Below are 20,901 nucleotides of genomic sequence, written 5' to 3'. Positions count from 1 at the left end.
CGCAAAAACAGGTGGAACAGAACCTCACCTTCCAAAAGCAAATCTATCAATTGAAAGATCAAGTCAAACCAGAGGCAAAACTACTGTTAGAAAACCGAGCCTGTTAAAGTCTATAACGCAAAAATGAAACTTCATGCATGCTCAAAAATTAATGCATTTGCTGTTAATCTACATCAGGCTGCACAAACTTGGCAGATTGCAGTGCTTTCGATCAAGAGCTGCTGGCGTTTCCAAAACATAGTGCAATCTCCGAAATTACTGTTCTTTACAGATACTTCTGGTTATAGCCTTATACAGACGCACACTGCAGATACCAAGAGCTAAAGAGCTGTCAGCTCCACTATCTCTGCTAAAGCACCCCAGACTGTTGCAACTCAAGGCCAAATGCACAGCAAGCAGCCCCAAACTCAGAAAACCATGCAGGTTACCTTTGCCTGCCCCTGGTGCAGCTTGGTGAATCACTGTTAATTGTGAAAGAGAGGGAGAGAGATGGGAAGGGAGAAAGGAACATTGAAAAGAAAACACAGATGCTGTATAATTAAGAGCACGCTGGGAATACGTTGGAAACATGCAGAAAGAAAGACAAATATTAAAACACAATGACACCATTTACAAATTCAGCAGATTTTCTTTTGTAAAGAGAGCCAGGGGACTTGCATTGACACAACGGCTAAATAACAAGCAAGCACGATCAGAGGAGAAATTTATCATGGATCACAGCCGAAAACGTGCGCGATCAAACTGAGAGACAGCCATCCTCTTGTCCACTTCCAGCGACTTCAATGGGCTGAACTGAGCACACATACCTCATACCATCAACCCCAAGGTAAACGTTTACCCTGACTTGTTGGTCTGATGTTCCTTCACTTCGATAGGAGCTGTAGCAAAAGGTATCTGCCTGCTCCCATCCCACAGTGGAATTTTGGGGGTAGAGTAGGAAGCTGTTTCCACACATCTCAATGATAACACGAACAACCAGGACCAAACAGTGAACTTTGCGCTCCTCTGTCAACACATGAAACAGTGCCAAAATTCCCAGCAGAATTCCAACACACTGACCCCTTGGGCTCCCAACATTTGCCAGCTATCAATCAGCTGTAGTTTCCCCAGGCAAGGTAACGGGAGTATGACATGCTGGGAAGACCGTAGCGTTCAGGGTCAGGAGTCAATCGATCCATTGGGTCAGCTGAAGACTTGCAAAATATGCCACAGTCTTTTTACACTTCATTTTAATTTCAAGAATGAATGCTGGGTGCAGTCCACAGCCTTTGGAACAAAGTCTATCACTCTTGTCAACAATTCTCACAGTTTCTGATTCACATGCAAGCTTATCACTATCCTCTCAGCCTGCTGGATCAACACTGGCCTCTGTGTGGCAGCAAATCATCAGCAAATGCTTGATGCAATTTATTCTGAATCACTGAAATCATTCAAATTTTTCAAAAGATGGAGGAGTCTAACAGGTGAAACCAAACAGTGGAAATACTCCATGCTTCTGTTCAGTGTTGGTGCACATGGAAACCAATTGGCTGAACGAAGCTCAAAATCATCTGGCAAAACACACACACACACACACACTTTCGTAAAGACTAACTTAATACAAATACCCACTGGGATTGGCAGGCAGCTTGTAAATCTGGCAATCCATAACATTAGTCAATGAATACAATCCACCAATCCCCTGAATTTCCAGGTTCCACGTGAAACACAAATTCTCAAAATTTGTGACAATGTCTTGCTGTTTTAAAAACACTGTTGAATCAAACACCTTTCCCCCCTCAAAATCTCCTGCACAGCTTGCTTCATTTCCTTATACAGCCACCACTTGTAATTTTTTTAAAATTTACCCATGGGACGTGGTCTTCATTGGCTAGGTCAGCATTTATTGCCCATGCCTGGACAAGATGGTGGTAAAATTCCTTTTTGAACAACTGCAGCCCACGTGCTGGAAAGACACTCTCAGTTCTGTTACGGAGGGAGGTCCAGGATTTTGGCTCGCAGTGACAGTGAAGGAACGGCAATATATTTCCAACTCTGGACGCCGTGTGGCCTGGAAGGGAATTTTACAAGTTGCGATGTCCTCAGTGATTGCTGTTCTTCTCCTTCGAGATGCTGGTGGTCCTGTGTTCGGACGGAGCCTTGCAGAGTTGCTTCTAGTGCATCCTGCAGATGGTACACACTGCTACCACTGTGCATCAGTGGAAATTATTGCAGATAATGCATGGGGTACCAATGACGTGGACTGTTTTGTCCCGCACGGCTAAGCCGTGGGATGAGAATAGGCTTTGCTACCTGTACCTGCCGTATCTCGACAGTCTTGCTTTCGGAGTGGAGAGCAAGCAGCGTAGCCTTGGAACTGCAGGCCAGAATCTAGGGTGCACAGAGCTGCCAGCCCCGTCCATTCCCCCACCCACCCTGCATTCTTCAGAGTTTCTTCAACCCCTGCCATTTGCTGCCCTCGCCTGGAAAGGCCATTTTGATTGGGGACTAGTTAAAGGCACTACCTTTCTCACTGCCACCCTCCAAGTGTGGCCATTCACAGGCAGCCATTCTTCATGCATGTTCATTATGTTCCTTCCTCAGGAACTGCTGGGAAGACTTGCAAGTTCCTTGCTACCCTGACAACTTCCTAGTTGAGGCCACAGATCCTGGGAAGACCACCAATGATGGGGTCTCAGGATCACAGTGAAGCAATCCTCCCGATTCAACGCCTTGACTTAAAGGTGAAAAACTCATCGCGCAAGTGAGACTTTTCATCTTCAAAAACAACCTGAAGGAGACCAGACCTTTCCAGAGGTGCAAATGTCACCATCAAGTAAGGAAAGATGCTATCTGCTAGGTATACAGTGAACTGATCTGGTGTGATCTAATTCTGATCCGAGTTAGCTGTCGCATTCTAGACAAAACCAGCAGTGGAAGGAATACAAGACTTGACCACACGAACACGATAGTAGGTGCAATCACAATTGGCCTTCAGGACTGATCCTAACTCGTGCCCTGGTCATCCTCACGAGAATAGCTTTGGGCATGTGCAGAGGGGGTTACTGGGTAAGAACACTCTGGGTAGTTTTTAACCTTCCCATTAAGCTGGTGGTCCACCATTAGCAGCTTGTAAGCCTTTGCTGCACCAGAGCCTGCTGCTCTATATATCTTATGCTTCCGACAAGACTGTGGCTTCATCTCTGAACGTGTACAAGACTGAGACATCATCTGTACATATATTTTTTTTTAAAAGGTCACAGAATTTGAACAAACGGAATCATCTGGAACATTTTGAAAAGTAATGTTAAAGAATGGCACTGACAGCAGAGAACCAGCTCAAACAAACAAACAAACTCTCGCTGCAGCTGTACCTTCATCCAAGACAGTAATGGCCTCTTCAGTTAACTTGCTGCCAGCTCCCACACTGGTGAAGGCGTTGAGATAGAACTTGTAGCGAGTGCTGTAGTTCAGGTTTTTCAAAGTCCAGTTGGTTTCATTCTCTGCAGGGATTGTGATCTCCACCAGAGGGCCTAGTTCATGCGTACTGTTAACTGAAAGGGAAGCAGCAAATACATGTCTGTACTGGAAGCAAGTGATTCCACTGTCATGTTATGCACCGGGGACAGTTTGATGACTACACACTGTCATTTAGCTAGCAATTAATGCTTTACAATATTCCAATTGCAAACAGCCCTGCACATCAATTTCACTATAATTCCACGTATTTAACATCACATTAGCATACTTTGCCACATTTCAGCTGTCATGCTTTTGTAAATGCAGACTGTTTGAAGCTAGTTAGCTCACAGTTTATAATCATCAAAGGACAACAAGTCACAATTGAAGAGAAAGGAACGTACAAATTTGTCTCGGAGAAACATACCTCCACAGAACTCATCCGGTCATGAATGAAATAAGCAAACGGCAAAGTCTGTGGATTTGAAAAATGGATCGGGCAGAATTCTCCAATTATTTAAATGTTTTCTGTTTAAACTGAACTGTCTGTGATCCTGCTGCACCTTTTCCCTAAGCTTGTACTCTCTCATGAACTGTTCAACTTTGAATATCTTCCCCTTCTGATAATAAGGCATGTATTTGGAACATTAACTTTATTAGTTTCTCTCAAGATACTACTTGACCCACTGATTAATTCTGATCTGTTCCTGTTCTTCAGCTTTTCACCATCCAAAGCATTTGCTTTAGAATCCTTAACCATTCATAGAGTCATACAACTGTACAGCATGGAAACAGACCCTTCGGACCAACCAGTCCATGCCGAATGTAATCCCAAACTAAACTAGTCCCAACTGCCTGTGCTTGGTCCATATCCCTTCAAACATTCCTTATTCATATACTTATCCAGATGTCTTTTAAACGTTGCAACTGTATCTGCATCCATCACTTTCTCTGGCAGTTCATTCCACTCACGAACCTCACTCAGTGTCAAAAAAGTTGCCCCTCACGTCCTTGTTAAATCTTTCCCTTCTCACCTTAAAAATATGTCACATAATTTTGAACTCCCCAATCCTAGGGAAAAAAACCCTGGTCATTTCACCTTATCTATGCCCCTCATGATTCTATAAACCTCTACAAGGTCACCCGTCAACTTCCTTTGCTCCAGTGAAAGAAGTCACAGCCTTTCCAGTCTATTTTTATATCTCAAAGCATCCATTCCTAGCAACGCCCCGCTGAGTCTTTTCTGAACCCTCTCCAGTTTAATAATATCCTTCCTTTAACAGGGTGACGAGAACTGCACACAGTACTCCAAATCTGAAATACCTGTTCAAACGCAGGAAAAAGAATAGCTCATTAAATCTAGCCCATTATTTAATCATATCATGGCTGATTTGCTTATAAATTAATCTACTTGCCTTGTTGGATTGCCCTTAATAACCTGCCCTGTCAAGAATCTATCATACTTATTTTTAAAATGTTCAATTCACTGCCTACCTCGATATTTGGGGAGTAGGGTTCAGATACCCAAGAATTCTTGTGAGCAAGTGCTTCCTGGCATCATTCCTGAACAAGAGAATTCTCACCTACAAGTTAACACCCCTGTTCTGGTTGCCTTCAGCAAAAGATCACACTTCTTACTACTTTCCTGATCAAATCCTATAAACACTGCCATTAGATCGTACTTTAGTTTTTTTTATGTTCAACGTAGTGCAAGTTCAGTCGTTGCACAATGGTCTCAATGTAACCAGTTTAGAAAATAGCAGAAAAAAAAAATCTATAAATTAATCTTACATCATCATAGAGGCAGAACAACCACCTCTGAACTTTGGGGAGGGAACCCACCCCGCTCAGTAAATTAGTTACCTCCCAACACAATTTATTATGGATGGAGAGAGAATGCACAAAGTTATTTCAGAGATGAAAGTAATATTTTTGGACACAAAAGATTGCAATGCCACAATTAACACTGGTCACACTTTGGATGCTTATCAGTGTGAACCCTCCTCATGTGCCAATAGAGCAAATCACTGTCCTACTCTCACCAATTGTACAGCCTCAAATTTGGAGGTGACTCAAACAACAAAACTGGGTGTTGGCTTGTGGGTATGGAACAGTGCAAAATCAGTCCACTACTTTCACTGTTTATTTTCATACTGGGGGAAGGGACAGCAAATTTGACGAATTGCACATTCCTGGTATTGAGTTTTTTGTGCCAGAAGTACTTGTTAGGAACAAGATACTTAATTTTGCTCACATTAAATAATCCGAACAATTATTGTTGGCAAAGTTTGCAATTAGTTTCAATACTGCGTCGTGATTTTGCTCTGATATAATTGCTCGACTATTAATCGAGAAACTCAGTGACTGTTCTGGGGTTCGAATCCCACCACGGCAGATGATAACATTTTAATTCAATTTAAAAAGAAATCTGGAATTAATAATCTAATCACGATCATGAAACCATTGTTAATTGTTGGGAAAAACCATCTGGTTCACTCATGTCCTTCAGGGAAGGAAATCTGCCATTCTTACCTGGTCTGACCTACATATGTAACCATACCCACAGCAAAGTGGTTGATTCTCAAGTACCCTCTGAAATGGTCTGACGGGCCACACAGTTATATCAATTGCTATAAAATCTCAACAAAGAAATGAAACTGGACAGACCATTTAGAATTGACATTGACACCAGAAAAGACAATGGCAGAAACAGATCAACCCTGCAAAGTCCCCTCACTAACATCTGGGGGCTAGTGCCAAAATTGGGAGAGCTGTCTCTCAGACTAATCAAGCAAAAACCTGACATAGCCATACTCACAGAATCATACCGTACAGACAATGTCCCAGACACCACCATCACCATCCATGGATATGTCCTGTCTCACCAGCAGGACAGACCCAGCGAGGTGGCGACACAGTGGTATACAGTCACGCGGGCACTGCCCTGGGAGTCCCCAACACTGACTTCGGACCCCATGAAATCCCATGGCTTCAGGTTAAACTAGGGCAAGGATATTTCCTGCTAGTTACCACATACCATCCTCCCTCCACTGATGAATCAGTACTTCTCAATGTTGAGCAACACTGAGAGGAAGCACTGAGGATGGCAAGGGCACAAAGTGTACTCTGGGTAGGGGATTTCAATGTCCACCAATATGGCTCGGCAGCAGTACTACAGATCGAGCTGGTCGGGTCCTAAAGGACATACCTGCTAGCCTGGGTCTGAGGCAGGTAATGAGGGAACCAACAAGAGGGAAAAACACATTTGACCTCATCCTTACCAATCTGCCAGCTGCAGATGCATGTGGCCATGACAGTATCGGTAAGAATGACCACCACACAGTCCTTGTGGATATAAAGTCCTGCCTTCACACTGAGAATATCCTCCATCGTGTTGTGCGGTCCTCTCACTGTGTTAAATGGGACAGATTTTGGACAATTCTAGCATCTTAAGACAAGGCATCCATGAGGTGCTGTGGGCCATCAACAGCAACAGAATTGCACTCTAGCAAAATCTGTAACCTCATGGCCCGGCATATCCCCCACTCAACCATTACCATTGCCAGGAGCAGCACCAGGCATACCTGAAAGTGAGGTGTCAACCTGGTGAAGCCACCAAACAGGACTACTTGCACACCAAACAGCAAGTCATAGACAGAGCTAAGCGATCCCACAACCAACGGATCAGATCTAAGCTCTGCAGTCCTGCCACATCCAGTCATGAATGGTGGTGGACGATTAAACAACTCACTGGAAGAGGAGGTGGCTCCATATATATCCCCATCCTCAACTCACAGCCGGTCCTGCTCGTATACTACCCCTGTGATCACTGACCTGCATTGGGACCTGATAAATCCTTGATTAGATTGGCTGCAAGTTAACACATGAGCAGCTATGTTTTGAACAATCTCAACTTTAAGTGTAGAATGAGAGAGCAGGAGAGCACTGGAATATTTGAGAGTAGAGGCAACAAATGCATGAATGAGGATTTCAGTAAGACTGAGCTCGGACAGGGATAACGTTTGTTAGCTTAAACAATGGCACAATTATGAAGTCCAAAGCTTATCTCAGGATCAAAAGGTTGAGAAGAGACCAGTTCAATCTCAAACAAGGAAAGGAATGGAGTCAGTAGCTTGGTAAAGTAATGTGAAGCAGGGACCAAAAATAACAGTATCATTTTTCCCAATATTTAATGGGAGGAAGTTTCAGCACATCGAGCACTGACGTCAGATAAGCAGTCTCAAAAACTGCTAACTCTGAGACTCAGTGGAGGGGTGGTGGTGAGGCACTGATGGATAGTCCAAGCGAACTAACACTGTGCTTTCAGAGAGTGTCACTGTAGATAAGACATGGACATAGACCAGGATAGATCCCTTGGGGGACACAAAAACTGGTATGAGAGCAGGAAGAGCCAATATTGCAAGTGTTTACCTGGGGGGTTGGCAACAATTAGACAGAGAAGAACAGAAGCAGGTTGGCATTCTCCTGCCAGCTTGAGGGCATCAGAGAGATGCTGGCAGGGTCAACTGTGTCTAAGGCTGCAGATAGGTTGAGAAGGATGAGGAAGGACAGTTTACTATTGTCGCAGTTGTAAAGGATGTCACTTGCATCTTCGGTAAGAGCTGTTTTAGTGCTGTGGCAGGGACAGAAATCTAATTGCAGGCATTGAAACATAGAGTACTGAGAAAACAAACTGGTTTTGGGTTGTGAGGACACAGACTCGGTACTGGAGGTTGCAGATGGCGTCGTTATTTGCAATGCCAGTGGGGGTCAAGCACAGGCTTTCCATGAAGTAGGATGATGACAGTAGAAGGGAAACAAAAACAGAAGACAGTGGCAATAGTGACTAACACAGGGGCCAGGAGTGGAGGTTAGGCAGTCAGCAGTTTGGTGGGAATGGGACTGAGTGAAGAGATGGTGGATCTAGTGCAAAGTGAGCTCGGGAGGGCACACAATTATAGGTTCTACAGATCACCACACAACAGATACTCACTGGGCTGGTACTTGAGTGTGTATCCTTTCAGAATACCATTTGGATGAAGTGGAGGAGCCCACTGCAGGGTCAGAGAGTTGAGTGTTGGACTTGTAATCTTCAAGAATTCTGGAGAGCTGGGCACTGGTGAAAAATATTTGCACACGTTAGTACGTATCAAATCAGAAATCTGTATTTTGTTACAATTCAGGAAGAGCAAGTGTACACAAAAGTTTATATTGCTCCAACTATTTATGCAATGCTGACAGAAAGGGTTGGTTTAGGAAATGGCCAGTCAGTCAATAAAAACCCACCCCTCTAGCACACAGTAAGACTTGCATTTCTTCACCACATAATCATCCTGATGTATTTAAGAATGCAAAAACTGCTCTTCCAATTACACTTTAAAAAGCTTCACTCTGTCTAGGTAGCTGAAATGGCACTTCACCCACCACTAACGCACTGTGGCAACAGAGGGTGCACCATCTATACTATGTACCTCACTAACTTACCAAGCCCCTTCAAAAGTACCTTCCAAACCTACTAGCTTTACCAGTCAGAAGGACAAGGGCAGCAGAGAGGCAGTGAATTAGAGCACTGGTGTAACTAAGGGACAGAAGTTAGGGGGAAGCACTCATTCTTGGCTGCATTGAATAGAGTCCCAATGACTATGCTGCCTTCCCAGTGCCAGGTAAGGACATCTTCCCAGGGGAGGTGAGGAGCTACACTTTGAATAGGGCACTGAGAATCCCGTTATTGTTCGTCAATGGGTTCCAATGACACAGGGAGAACTAAGACAGACCTTCGGCCATTATGCTGTCAGCTAAGGGCTAAATTTAACAAAACAGAACTGCAAAGGTAACGATCTCTGATTTACTACCGGAACCAGGTACAAATTGGTACAGTTGAATACAAGCTTAGGAGATTGGTATGGGAGAAGTGGGTTTCGATACATAGGGCACTGGCACCAATAGATCTCAGAGGCCGCTAAGGCAAGAGTATTGGTGGGGAGTGTTTACCCATCTCAAGGAGGGAAGACGCAGGGTTTTGAAGTATCAGCAGGTAGGATGGAAGAGGAGGTACTATCTTTGTGGGGGTGCCCCACTAGGTGAACGTTATATTCCAAGATCCTACCTCTCCTTCCTTCCTGCTTTTTTGAATGAACTTTAAAAATAGTCGCCCAAACCCACCAAGCTGTCCATGCCAACCATTTTATGCCATGGGCAAGGAAATAGTGACCCATAATTATTTCCATCGAAAGAGTGGGCTGCCGATTTCAGCAAATGCACATGTTGCGATGGTGAGCTCAAGGATAGGTGGGAAAGTGGTGGGCTACAGCCATCTAACCTCTACTATCTACCACCCCTGATGAAAACACATGGAGGCATGTCATATCCAGCCCACAGCATCAGTTTGGAAACAGACAAGAAATCACAAGAAAGGAGTGACTGGTGACAGTAGTCAATAGACCCTCTAGCAGTATCGACATTGTAGGATAGATTGTAGATTAGAAATTAAAGATGGGGGCAGGGTTGTAAAATAGAAAACACCGGGCAATTTTAATCTTCATTTAGATTGCACAGATTAGATTCACAAAAGTAGCTGAGAGAATGAGGTCATTGTATTCCTTGAAGAAACTTTCTTAAAAACACAGTCAGTGAAGGAACAATTTCAGACATGGTAATGTCTCACCAGAGGATAAATTGTAAATGTTGAGGGGAGGAATGGGTGTCTGAAAGATGTGAAATCAGAGTTGGCGAAAGTGGACTGGCAAACAAGTTAAGATTGCGAGAAGAAACAGTGATAATTATTACGAAGCTATTCCCTCACTCTCACCAAATGTATATTCCTTTGAGGAAGAAAGGCTCTAGGAGAAGAATGCACCATCTATGGATGACTAAAGTGGTTCAGAATCGCATCAGATTGAAAGAAAAATGTAGATAGTGCTATGAAGATTAGTGGTAGCCTAGATGATTGGGAATACATTAAAAACCACAACAAATCACAAAGAAAAAAAAGGGAAAAGATAAAAGATAATTTTCAATAAATATCAATAAATATGAAAACAGACAGTAAAAGCTTCTTAGGCATACATAAGAAAGAAACACAAATAAAGGAAAAGAACTGTTAGACCGAGCATTGTTCACTTAAAAAGCGAGACTATGGAATTAATAATGGAAACAAGGAAATGGCAGAAATTTTGAGTAGGTATTTTGTATCCACCTTCATCTTGGAAGAAACACAAAGCATCCCAAGAGCAATAGAAAAGCAGGGGACAAAATGGATGGAGGAACGTAAAACAATCATAACCACTCCTGGAATAACTAATGGAAATAAAGACTGACAGGTCCCTTGGACCAGATGGCCTGCACCTCAGAGTCTGAAAAGAAGTGGCTGCAGAGGTAATGGATACATTGGCTGTAATCTTCCAAAATTCCCAAAATTCTGGAAATACCCCAACAGATTGGAAAGCCACAAAAGTGGTGCTATTTTTATGATCTTATAATGCTATGGTTACCATCAACCTTTCAGGGACAATTAGAGATAGGCATTAAATGCTAGCTTTGCAAGCGCTGTCCACAGCCCATAAACTTACATTCAGTGGTAACATTAATTTATTAGTTTTCTTGGTGTTGGCTGAAGGGAATTTAGCAATAGAAATGCAATTGGATGTCAAAGACCAATGGGAAATCGTTCAATTCTATCTTTTGGGTGATCGTCATTGCCTGGATTTTGTGTGGTTCAAATGTTGCGTGTAGTTCTCAGCCCAGCCCTGCAGGTTGCCCAGATCTTGCTGCATATGGATGCGGGCATTTCAGGATCTCAGATATCTGTAGAAAAAGCAATTCAATCATGGAAGAAATGCAATTACATTTCTTACCTCCTTCAGGAGTTTTCAGCACCACATCTTCACTTGCAGGTCCTTCTCCTTTCCCATTAAGGACTCGAACATTTAGCTTATAAACACTGAAAGGTTCTAACCCTGGCAACATGCCGTGGCTCTTGTCTCCCGGGAAGTTCAAAATCTTTACTTCTGTGTGACCTTTGCCCTGCCTGATCAGGCTTCCTTGCTTCCAGTAATAGATCTGCATGTGAAAAATACATCAGAGAAATTGAGAAGAACGGTTGCATTGGTATAATAGCTTTCCCGAGTTTGAGATTTCCTCCAGCACTTTGTTATCAACAAATTACTTTGGAAATGCTCACTGCTTTTGCAAAGAAAGTCATAACGACCACGATATGTATAACAAGATGCCAAGATAAAATCACCAGTTAGCTATTTTGAACGGTGTCGGCCGAAGGAGCAATGTTGTCCAGGAGAATTTGCTGCTCCTTCTGAAAATCATAAGACAGTGTCTTCACCTAAAATTAACAGATAGGGCCCTAGTTTCACGTCACATCTTCAAGCTCAAGCAATGGATCTTGCTGCATGCATAAACAATCACAAAGTGTACAAACATCCTGACAAGCAATCCAACATCCTATCAGTTTTCCACCCATGAAAACGACTGTTTGCTGGTTCTGGATCATTGGCTACACTTCACTATCTCTTCTCAGGTGACTCAAGGCCGGTGCGAGAAGTCTTGGCCTCTGCCTATCTCCATCCAATGTCGACGTGGGTGCACATGCAACAAGGATGAAGAGTAAACGATCAGCAGTAAGATCCATCACATTGCCGAGCAACAGGCACCTTCTCCTTTTCGTTATGCTTGCTTTGTTTAATTCCATCACCGAACCCCCCCACCCCCACCCCCAACTGTTATTCCAGTGGAAGCATTTACACCTGTGCATTTGCATCATTCTGACCTGCACTCACTTTGTATACAGCACCATCACTCGTCAACCAATCACTCCTCTCCCCTTATCCCTCTGAAATAACGCCACTAAAGGTTGTTACTCCATCAATAAGTCACCCCTTATTTACACGTGCATAGTACATGACACTGACCCAGCTAGCTGTTAGAGTGAGTGAACAGAACCCCTGATACTCCTGTTCCTCTCTATCAGCCAGGACTCCCTGTCCTGGACCAGGTTAACAGCCCCAATTGGGGAACTCAATTCTATGAGATCCACCTGGATGACCTTGTTCCAATCACTACACCCTCTTCCTTTCCATTTCTGCGACCCAGTTGCTTTCAAGATAGTCGTCTCTCAACACTTTTCAGTTTGGACTTGGCTTTTCTCACTGAGGAGTTGGAAATTGTGAACAGTCAGCAGGAAGTAACCTTGCTGAGAGCTCATTTCATCATCCACTTACGTTATATCCCTTGAGGAATCCACGGACACTTTTCGGTGGAACTGGGTTCCAGTGCACCTTCGCGAGAGTGCTGTTGACAACATGGACAGTCACATTGCTAGGAGCCAACATTGGCACTGGAAATGGAACAGAGACAAGTGATTTCCCAATCACTCATCATTTCAATACAACAACATGCAGCTCCACATAAATAGCAAACAAATTAATGTCAAAAACATTTCTCACAAACAAGGACACGTTTTGGTTTCATTTCCTGTTGATCTTCCCCTATCATCACTCACTGCTCGAGAAGAAAGAACAGAACACGAATAGATTCATTACTCATTATGGGCTGATGAGTAGGACCATACTAAGCCAGGAGATAGCAGAATTAAATCATAATGTTGCTATGGTTAACACAGACTATCTATAGACGAGGCCACAAAACGTCCCTTTGGAATTGATGGTAAAAAAATGGCATTCTGAAGCATATTGCCTTGGGACTCAGTTTTCTTTGGCATTTATATCAGCTGTGAATTAATTCATTGGAAAGAAGACAGCAAAGGTGACTGCTGTTTTGTCTGACATGAGAGCAAGAATCCACTATAATGGTATAAAAAAAAACGAAAGAACTGCAAGTGCTGTAAATCAGGAACAAAAACAAAGTTGCTGGAAAAGCTCAGCAGGTCTGGCAGCATCTGTGGAGGAGAAAACAGAGTTAACGTTTCGGGTCCGGTGACCCTTCCTCAGACCTCATGGTAAAAAAATTCAGGAAGTGAGGTGGTGGCTAAATTATAACGGTTAATTGGCTACTATTCGAGACACCCGGAGTCAAACTGGTTCAAATCTTGTCATCTACTGCGATTTAAATTCAACAAATCAAATGTGAAATCGAAAGCCAGTATCCGTAACAGTGGCCGCAAAACTGTCACCAATTGTTTTAAAAAGCCATCAGGTTCATTAATGTCCTTTAAGGGATGACCTTGACCCTGTCTTTACTGTATCTGGTGTACCCCAGACCCACAATGTTGTTGACTCTGAACTGTCCTTTGAGGATTTTGCTAGACCGTTTCAATCTAAGGTAAAGCAATAATACCCAACAAATACTGGTCATGCAGTGTCGGCCATAGTTAACAAGAGAATAAAGGAAAACATAAAAGAAGAAAATTCATCCTGACATTTCCAATCCTGTCCAAAAATTGTGCTGCATGAAACTCTTTTTTTTTGATCATTCTGAGGTGGTTATCACTTCAGACTTCTGAATTTTCTCCTCGTGTAGAAAATAGTCCATGCTTTTATTTTTCTTACCAAAGTGCATGACCTCACACTTTCTCACTTTGTGCTCCATCTGCCACTTCTTTGCCCATTCTCCTAACCTGTCCGAGTCCTTCTGCAGCCTCCCCACCCCCTCAATACTACCTGTCCCTCCACCTATCTTTGTATCGTCTGCAAACTTAGCCAGAATGCCCACAGTTCCTTCATCTAGATCATTAATGTACAAAGTGAAAAGCTGTTGTCCCAGCACTGACCTTTGTGGAACACCACTTGTTATCGGCTGCCATCCTGAGAAAGACCCCTTTATCCCCAATCTCCGCTTCCTGCCAGACAACCAATCTTCTATTCATGCTAGCACCTTGCCTCTAACACCATGGGCTCTTATCTTACTCAGCAGCCCTTTCCAGCAGTGAGATAGATAGTGGTTGAGAGCAGGAAGCCCTTCCAGCTATTCCTCCTCATTAGCCCAAGGGTTCCGAGGCAAACTTTAGCTCTGCACCCATTGCCTCGTCTACAGCCAGGCAAACTCAACATTAACGGAGAATCCATTAACGGAGACTTTCAACTCTTTCAGAGATATGATGATGTGTGCCTTTAAAGGAGATTTGTCCTGTTTCTCTTGAAGAGCTGTGTTATAAACCTGGTGTTTGCTCCACAGAAAGCAGAGTAAATATCTTCGGGGTTTTTCTGTAAATTAGGAAAAAAAAAGAAGCATGAACGGTTGGAGTCAGGCTCACACAAACCCGGAGGAGTTTTGCTTTCATTTGTTGAAGATGAGGATTTGGAGTTGAAGCTGCGAGATGCAGCTCTCTCTCTGCTGCTGCAAAAAGCTTGCGTTCTCTCTCTGCTGTGAGATTTAATCTGTCAGTGTTCCTTTTTCCTGGACTGGAGACAGCAAATGAGGGAAATCCATTTTGCTGAATTTACCTTTGCCAAGGGTGTTTTTATAAGATGCTGCTATATTGGAACAGTTGATGAGTAGTCGTTCAATATATTATTTCATTAAATATTTCAAAAGAGTTAAAGTTTTGCCAATTTTTTTTAAAATTTGTATTTTAACTGTGGTGTAAGAATAAAGTGTGTCTTGCTTAAAGCCTAGTAGTTTGACCAACTGAATCACATCTGGAATGCAGCACCTTCTGCTTGCTTTTAAGTAAGATGAAAGTTAAGGTCTAGGCTATCTCCTTGATATGTTTTGAGGGGGTTTAGTCTAGTCCATAACAGAGAACTCTAGTCCATAACAGAGAACAATGGACACATTCTCAACCCATGGAACCACTGGAAGTTGAGCTGTTTGACCAGTGAATCTATTTATGGCTGGAAGAGTCAGATATTTGGTTTCTCAAGAAATTAGGGATATGGGAAATGGACAGCAAAAGTGCAGTATAAGCCCAAGATCTGCCACAATCGCATTAAATGGCAGCACAGGCTCAATCGGCCAAATGGTCCATACCACTCCTAATGCCCGTGTCCTTTTGGGACAATGCGCTCTCACCCATCAGATCGCCATTTTGAGCTGTGAATTTGCTTTTGTGATGCTTGAAGGAAGCCTTTCCATCAAGCAAAGGACTGCTGAGAAATGAGGCAATCAAGTAATGAGACCAACACTAATGAAAACAACACAGTTACTTACAATCCTCGCCAGAGTATCCGATTACAATTTCAGGCTCCGGGGCAGCTCCAAGGCTGTTGAACGACTGCACTTTCAACTCATACGGAGAAAATTCCGGCGTGCCTGATACAATGTATTTTGAAACGTTGGCGACCATCACAGATGTCCACTCGTCATCGCCGACCTTCTGTCTCCAGCTGACCTTGTATGTTAGGCCTGGCCCATTGGACTGGACACCTTTCAAAGGCTAATGAGAAACAGCAACAAATGTCCATTCATTTATCAACAGAACTGGTCCGAGACAACAGGGAACAATTTGCTGCATCACGTAGTCAATACTGACAATTTTTTAAAAAATTTATTCACGAGACTTGGATGTCTCTAGCTAGGCCAACATTCACTGTCCATCCGTAATTGCCCAGAGGGCAGTTAAGAGTCAAGTCTGGCATCACATGTAGGCCAGACCAGGTAAGGATGGCAGTTTCCTTCCCTTAAAGGACATTAGTGACCCAGACAGGTTTTTCTGACAACCGTGGTCATTATTAGACTCTTAACTCCAGATTTTTATTAGTTTCAAATTCCACCATCTGCCATGGTGGGATTTGAACCCAGGTGCCCAGAACATGACCTGGGTCTCTGGATTAACAGTCCGCTGATAATATCACTAGGCCATCGCCTCTCCTTCAAGATTCTACAAGTCAGATGTGTTTTCTGATGGAGCCCAGATCACCTTGTGCTTAAGATAGGTAGCAAGCTAGTGTTAATCAGGAGCCAGTGTGGCTTATTGGATTAATGGTGACCATTTACGATTTTCTCTCCCATGCTGCCCCACCAACTCACAAGTGGGTGAAGTTTTTATTGGGTTGCTTATCTCTCCCTGGAGTGAAGAATGTGTGTGCGTGTCCCTGTGTGTATGCGGCATGTGTGTGCGTGCATGCGCCTGTGTGTATGCGCACACGCGCGTGTATACATGTTCATAAAATAACTGGCTTGGAGGGCTAGGACAAAATGTTTCACCTCAACATTTCAAAGATTCACACACATTTACTTCAATTCGTAGAATTTTACAGGACAGAAGGAAGCCATTCGACCCATCGTGTCTGTCCTGGCTCCTGAAAGAGCTACCCAGCTAGTCCCACTCTCCAGCCCTCTAAATTCATCACTTCCAAATATGTATCCACCTGTCTCTTGAAGCCTCCTATGGAATCCACCTCCACCATTCTCCCAGGCAGCGCATTCCAAATCCTAACAACTCTCCAAGTAAACAAGTTTCTCATGTCACTCCTAGCTCTCTTGCTGATGTTGAAGTTGTGACCCCGAATTAGATAGAATCCCTACAGTGTGGAAACAGGCCATTTGGCCCAACAAGTCTGCACCGACTTTCTGAAGAGCATCCCACCCAGACTCAACTCCCTACCCTATCCCTGTAACCCTGCATTTCCCACAGCTAAGCCACCCAGCCCGCACATCCCTGAACACACAATGAGCAATTTCCCATGGCCAATCCATCTAGCCTACACATCTTTGGACTACGGGAGGAAACCCACGCAGATACAGGGAGAACGTGCAAACTCCACACAGACAGTCGCCCAAGGCTGGAATTGAACCCAGGCCCCTGGCACTGTGAGGCAGCAGTGCTAACCACTGAATCACTGTGCCGTCCGAAACTGCTCTAGTTATCTGTATAAAATGTGTGGGAAACCTCTATTAGTATAGTCACTGGGACAAGCTCAAAATGTCCTTTCTGAGGAACCAATATCAATTAAGCCGCACATTCTGATCCAGTCAGACGTACAGGTAAGTCCACCAGAGAAAACAGTTTGCTTACCTTCCAGGTTATCACCAGATTATTGGGTTCTGTTCCCATCCCTTGGACCCCTATGGGGTTTTCATCCGGAGCTACAAGAAACAAAGCAAGTTACTGAATCGCACAAAAGCGTAGGTAGAGAAAGCACCATTTCATTTACCCAACTCCTGCCTGGCAATATATCTGGCAAAGTCACTAACTATCACTCGTGTTTGGCTTTACGTCTTGTAGATGGAGGGAAGAACCAGTATTTTCATGCAAGCTGTGGTTGCAAATGCCAGTGTGGACTAGTCAACTAGGGAGGGCAGAAATGACGTGGATGTTTCGCAGCTGAGCAGCATGTGCCCTCAGAAACTTACAGCCAGAGTTACTGAAGACGGATGTGTAACAAGAAGCTGGGCCAATTTGCCAGTCCCTTCCTCAAAGGGATGCTCAGTTTAGTCATAGCGCCAGCCGCTGAGGGTAGTTAAGTCTACACTTACTGGGGATCGAATCTATGTCCATGCATGCTGTGTGAAGCTCAGCTAACTGCTGAATGCAGGGGCATGCAGCTCATTAAAAATCGAACTTGCTCATCTTGTAATGTCTTACAGTAGAATAGTTAACCAGGGGATAAAGTCAAAATACACAATGAGTCCCCTGATTGTTTCACACGAAACACCGGATGATATCCAATGATTGGACAAGAACAATAAAGTACTGGCCAATCTGCAATGCTGACAGGAACACTCGTGTCTGGGCGATCTCAGGCTGACAGCCCCCGCTCTGACCTGTGACATGAACAACCAAGAACAAACAAGACAATGGGTTCACAGAAACACTGCCACCTACAATGTCACTTCCAAGCCACCCCACCATTCCGACTTCAAACAATACCACCATTCCTTCATGGTTACTGGGTCAAAATCCTGGATCTCTACTGGAATAGTTGTAGTTCAGTGGCAGCCATTATTTTTGACATCATGAGCCTGTGAGATCCGCCCTCTTTCCATCATCCAAGGGCCACACCCATGTGGACGCAGCTCATTCGGCTGGCTCTACAGTCCCATTCAGAAAGGAGGTACTGAGGCTTACTGAGTCTCCATTCTGAATGCAAGCATGCCCCGCACATTGTAAAGCAGCGCAAGATCTGAAGATCCTTCCATTTTATGACCCAGTCACGACATAGGTTCAGTTCATTCTCTCTGTGGGGGCTACCAGATTAAATAGCATGGAGTGACTTTGACCCTGAGAAGGTCAGTCCTCTGATTGGTGAGAGCTCAGTGACGCCATTTCCCCTCCTACACTCCATCAGAAGAGCAGTCTTTCCAGAAGCCTAGCTTGCTCTAAGCTGCTAGCTCGGAGGAATCCCTGCCCATTGCTGGTTCAATCTCCAAGCTCTCTGGTCCATGAGATAGAGTCAGTTCCCAAGGGCATCCAATGTTACGTTCACTGCTCTGTGAGCCCACTGATACCCTGATGCACAGTAGTGAGGCCCTGGCCAAAAGACGGAGTTAACAGTGATAACACCAGGAACGAGGCTGCAGGAAGGCAATTCAACATTACTCTTACTGTTCAACCCGAAAGAATCATCGCAGGTTATACCCTGGAGTTTCAATTCAGTGCCAGGAGGGCACCGGTGAGCCAGCAAAAGGTGGGCATTTCCCGCACCAGCCTATTAGAAAGATCAAGGGCTTAGTTTGGACGAGTACTGCTCTGGAAGATCAAGGGAAGCAAGTTGGGATGACCAACAAACAGGGCATCACCACTGAAACAAGAGAGTACGGCAAGGAAGTGACAGAAAGTCAGAGTTGGAAGGCCACAAGTAACAGGGAATCAGAGGACAGGGAATTCTTTCACTTATTTCCAAGACCAAAAGTGTAGACCAAGAACCTCCAACTTCAAACTACTGCCTTTTGAGACTTGCATTACTGTTTAAGGCTGTGTCTATTGCTCATGTTACTGCGAGGTGGCGCACGTCATTGCCTGAAACAAAGATGGCACTGGTCACAAGCCAGGCATAGTCAAAACTCCTGAGCTTCCTGAAACTAACTCTTCGGATTGTCATCACAGGATGGCAGGAAAGGGCGCCCCTAACGTTCCGACATAAGCTGCGGATTTATACGGAGAAGACGTGCAATCAAATCAAAAACCATGGGGAAGGAAGAAACAGGAGGGGAGAGTGTGGTCAGAGATATAGACAGGGTGAGTCTGGTCTTGGTTATCCAGGACATGCGCAAACGAGTGTCTTATTCATCTGCACATGCACCAATAACGTCATCCATCCATGCAGAGAGGTCTCCCAGCAGACAGAGCTCTGTCGTGGCTGGGTGACGTCACCTCTGCTGGGCAGACACCAGTGACCATCTTTGAGAACATAGAACATAAGGGCTAGGAGCCTGCTCCACCATTCAATAAGATCATGGCTGATCTTTTCGTGGACTCAGATCCACTTACCCGCGTTCTCACCGTATCCCTTAATTCCTTTATTGTTCAAAAAAATATCTACCTTATCTTTAAAAACGTTTACTGAAGTAGCGTCAACTACTCCACTGGGCAAGGAATTCCACAGATTAACAACCCTCTGGGTGAAGAAGTTCCTTCTCAATTCAGTCCTACATCTGCTCCCTCTAATCTTGAGGCTATGCCCTCTTGTCCTAGCTTCACCTGCCAATGGAAACATCCTCTCTACTTCTATCTTAGCTATTCCCTTCATAATTTTATATGTTTCTATAAGATCCCCCCTCAATCTTCTGAATTCCAATGAATATAATCCCAATCTACTCAGTACTACACTTTGGCACCGTCGCCCTTTCGAGGCTGCATCTTACCAGCTGGCTGTGTGAAATATCGCTCCGATGGATAACTCGGATTGCTCCTGCCTACTCGGTTGACAGCAATGACCCGGAATTTGTAGTTGACAAAGGGGGAAAGCTTCAGGTGGGCCGTCGTATGCTTTCCTCCGACATCGGTCAAATGATGCCACAATCCAGGCTCATACTGATCCTCTTCATACTCAATACTGAACTCTGAGATAACAAACAGTATTAATCACAATAGTGCATGGACTTCACTTGCTGTTGAGACCACTTGGTCTTCAATAAATGCTCAGAAGCATTTCTTAAACTCCACCTTACAGTTTAGCTTCAAGATTAACATAGATCACTTCACCCCATCCCATCACCCCCCAGCGTGAACTCAACTTGAACTGGACAATTTGGACACATCCTTCAAACGTCCCACACCCACTGAGGGTCAGTGTGGACTTGTTGGGCCAAAGGGCCTGTTTCCACACTGTAGGAAAAATAAAAAATAGAATATCAACAGCCCAGTCTATTATCACTGCAGAGTTCTCTCCCCCCAGAACAAGCTGGGAAAGTGGCCAGCCCCATACCATGAGGCTAAATGTAAAATGATCCAGGATTAGAAACCTGTTTTCTTCAGGATTACGTAGGATACACGCACAGAAACAATTAATCTGGCCCAACCAGCATATTCAGCCTCCTTCCATCGTTTCTAATCTAAATCACATTATGTCTCCCTGTTGTCTTCTCCCTCATGTGCTCATTTTCAGCAAACAC

General features: G+C 44.1%; 1 protein-coding gene across 5 annotated transcripts in view; it reads right to left on the bottom strand.

Moving 5' to 3' along the window:
* Positions 1-20,901, bottom strand: part of nrcama (neuronal cell adhesion molecule a) — a 358,574-nt gene that overhangs the window by 36,829 nt on the left and 300,844 nt on the right. For 4 of the 5 annotated variants that reach the window (XM_048607557.1, XM_048607553.1, XM_048607555.1 and 1 more), the window contains 7 exons: positions 20,152-20,349; positions 17,363-17,433; positions 15,556-15,781; positions 12,669-12,784; positions 11,292-11,496; positions 8,432-8,554; positions 3,354-3,533 (listed from right to left, as the gene is read on the bottom strand). In XM_048607557.1, coding sequence (XP_048463514.1) covers positions 3,354-3,533; positions 8,432-8,554; positions 11,292-11,496; positions 12,669-12,784; positions 15,556-15,781; positions 17,363-17,433; positions 20,152-20,349 — 1,119 coding nt within the window. Of the gene's footprint in view, positions 1-428; positions 462-3,353; positions 3,534-8,431; positions 8,555-11,291; positions 11,497-12,668; positions 12,785-15,555; positions 15,782-17,362; positions 17,434-20,151; positions 20,350-20,901 lie in introns of all 5 variants that reach the window. The other variant, XM_048607556.1, reaches the window with a different exon arrangement.

The sequence above is a fragment of the Rhincodon typus genome, chromosome 18 (genome assembly GCF_021869965.1).
Source record: "Rhincodon typus isolate 14 chromosome 18, sRhiTyp1.1, whole genome shotgun sequence".
Classification (NCBI taxonomy): domain Eukaryota; kingdom Metazoa; phylum Chordata; class Chondrichthyes; order Orectolobiformes; family Rhincodontidae; genus Rhincodon; species Rhincodon typus.
Note: the sequence above shows the minus strand (reverse complement) of the source record. Positions and strands in the feature narration are given on the sequence as shown.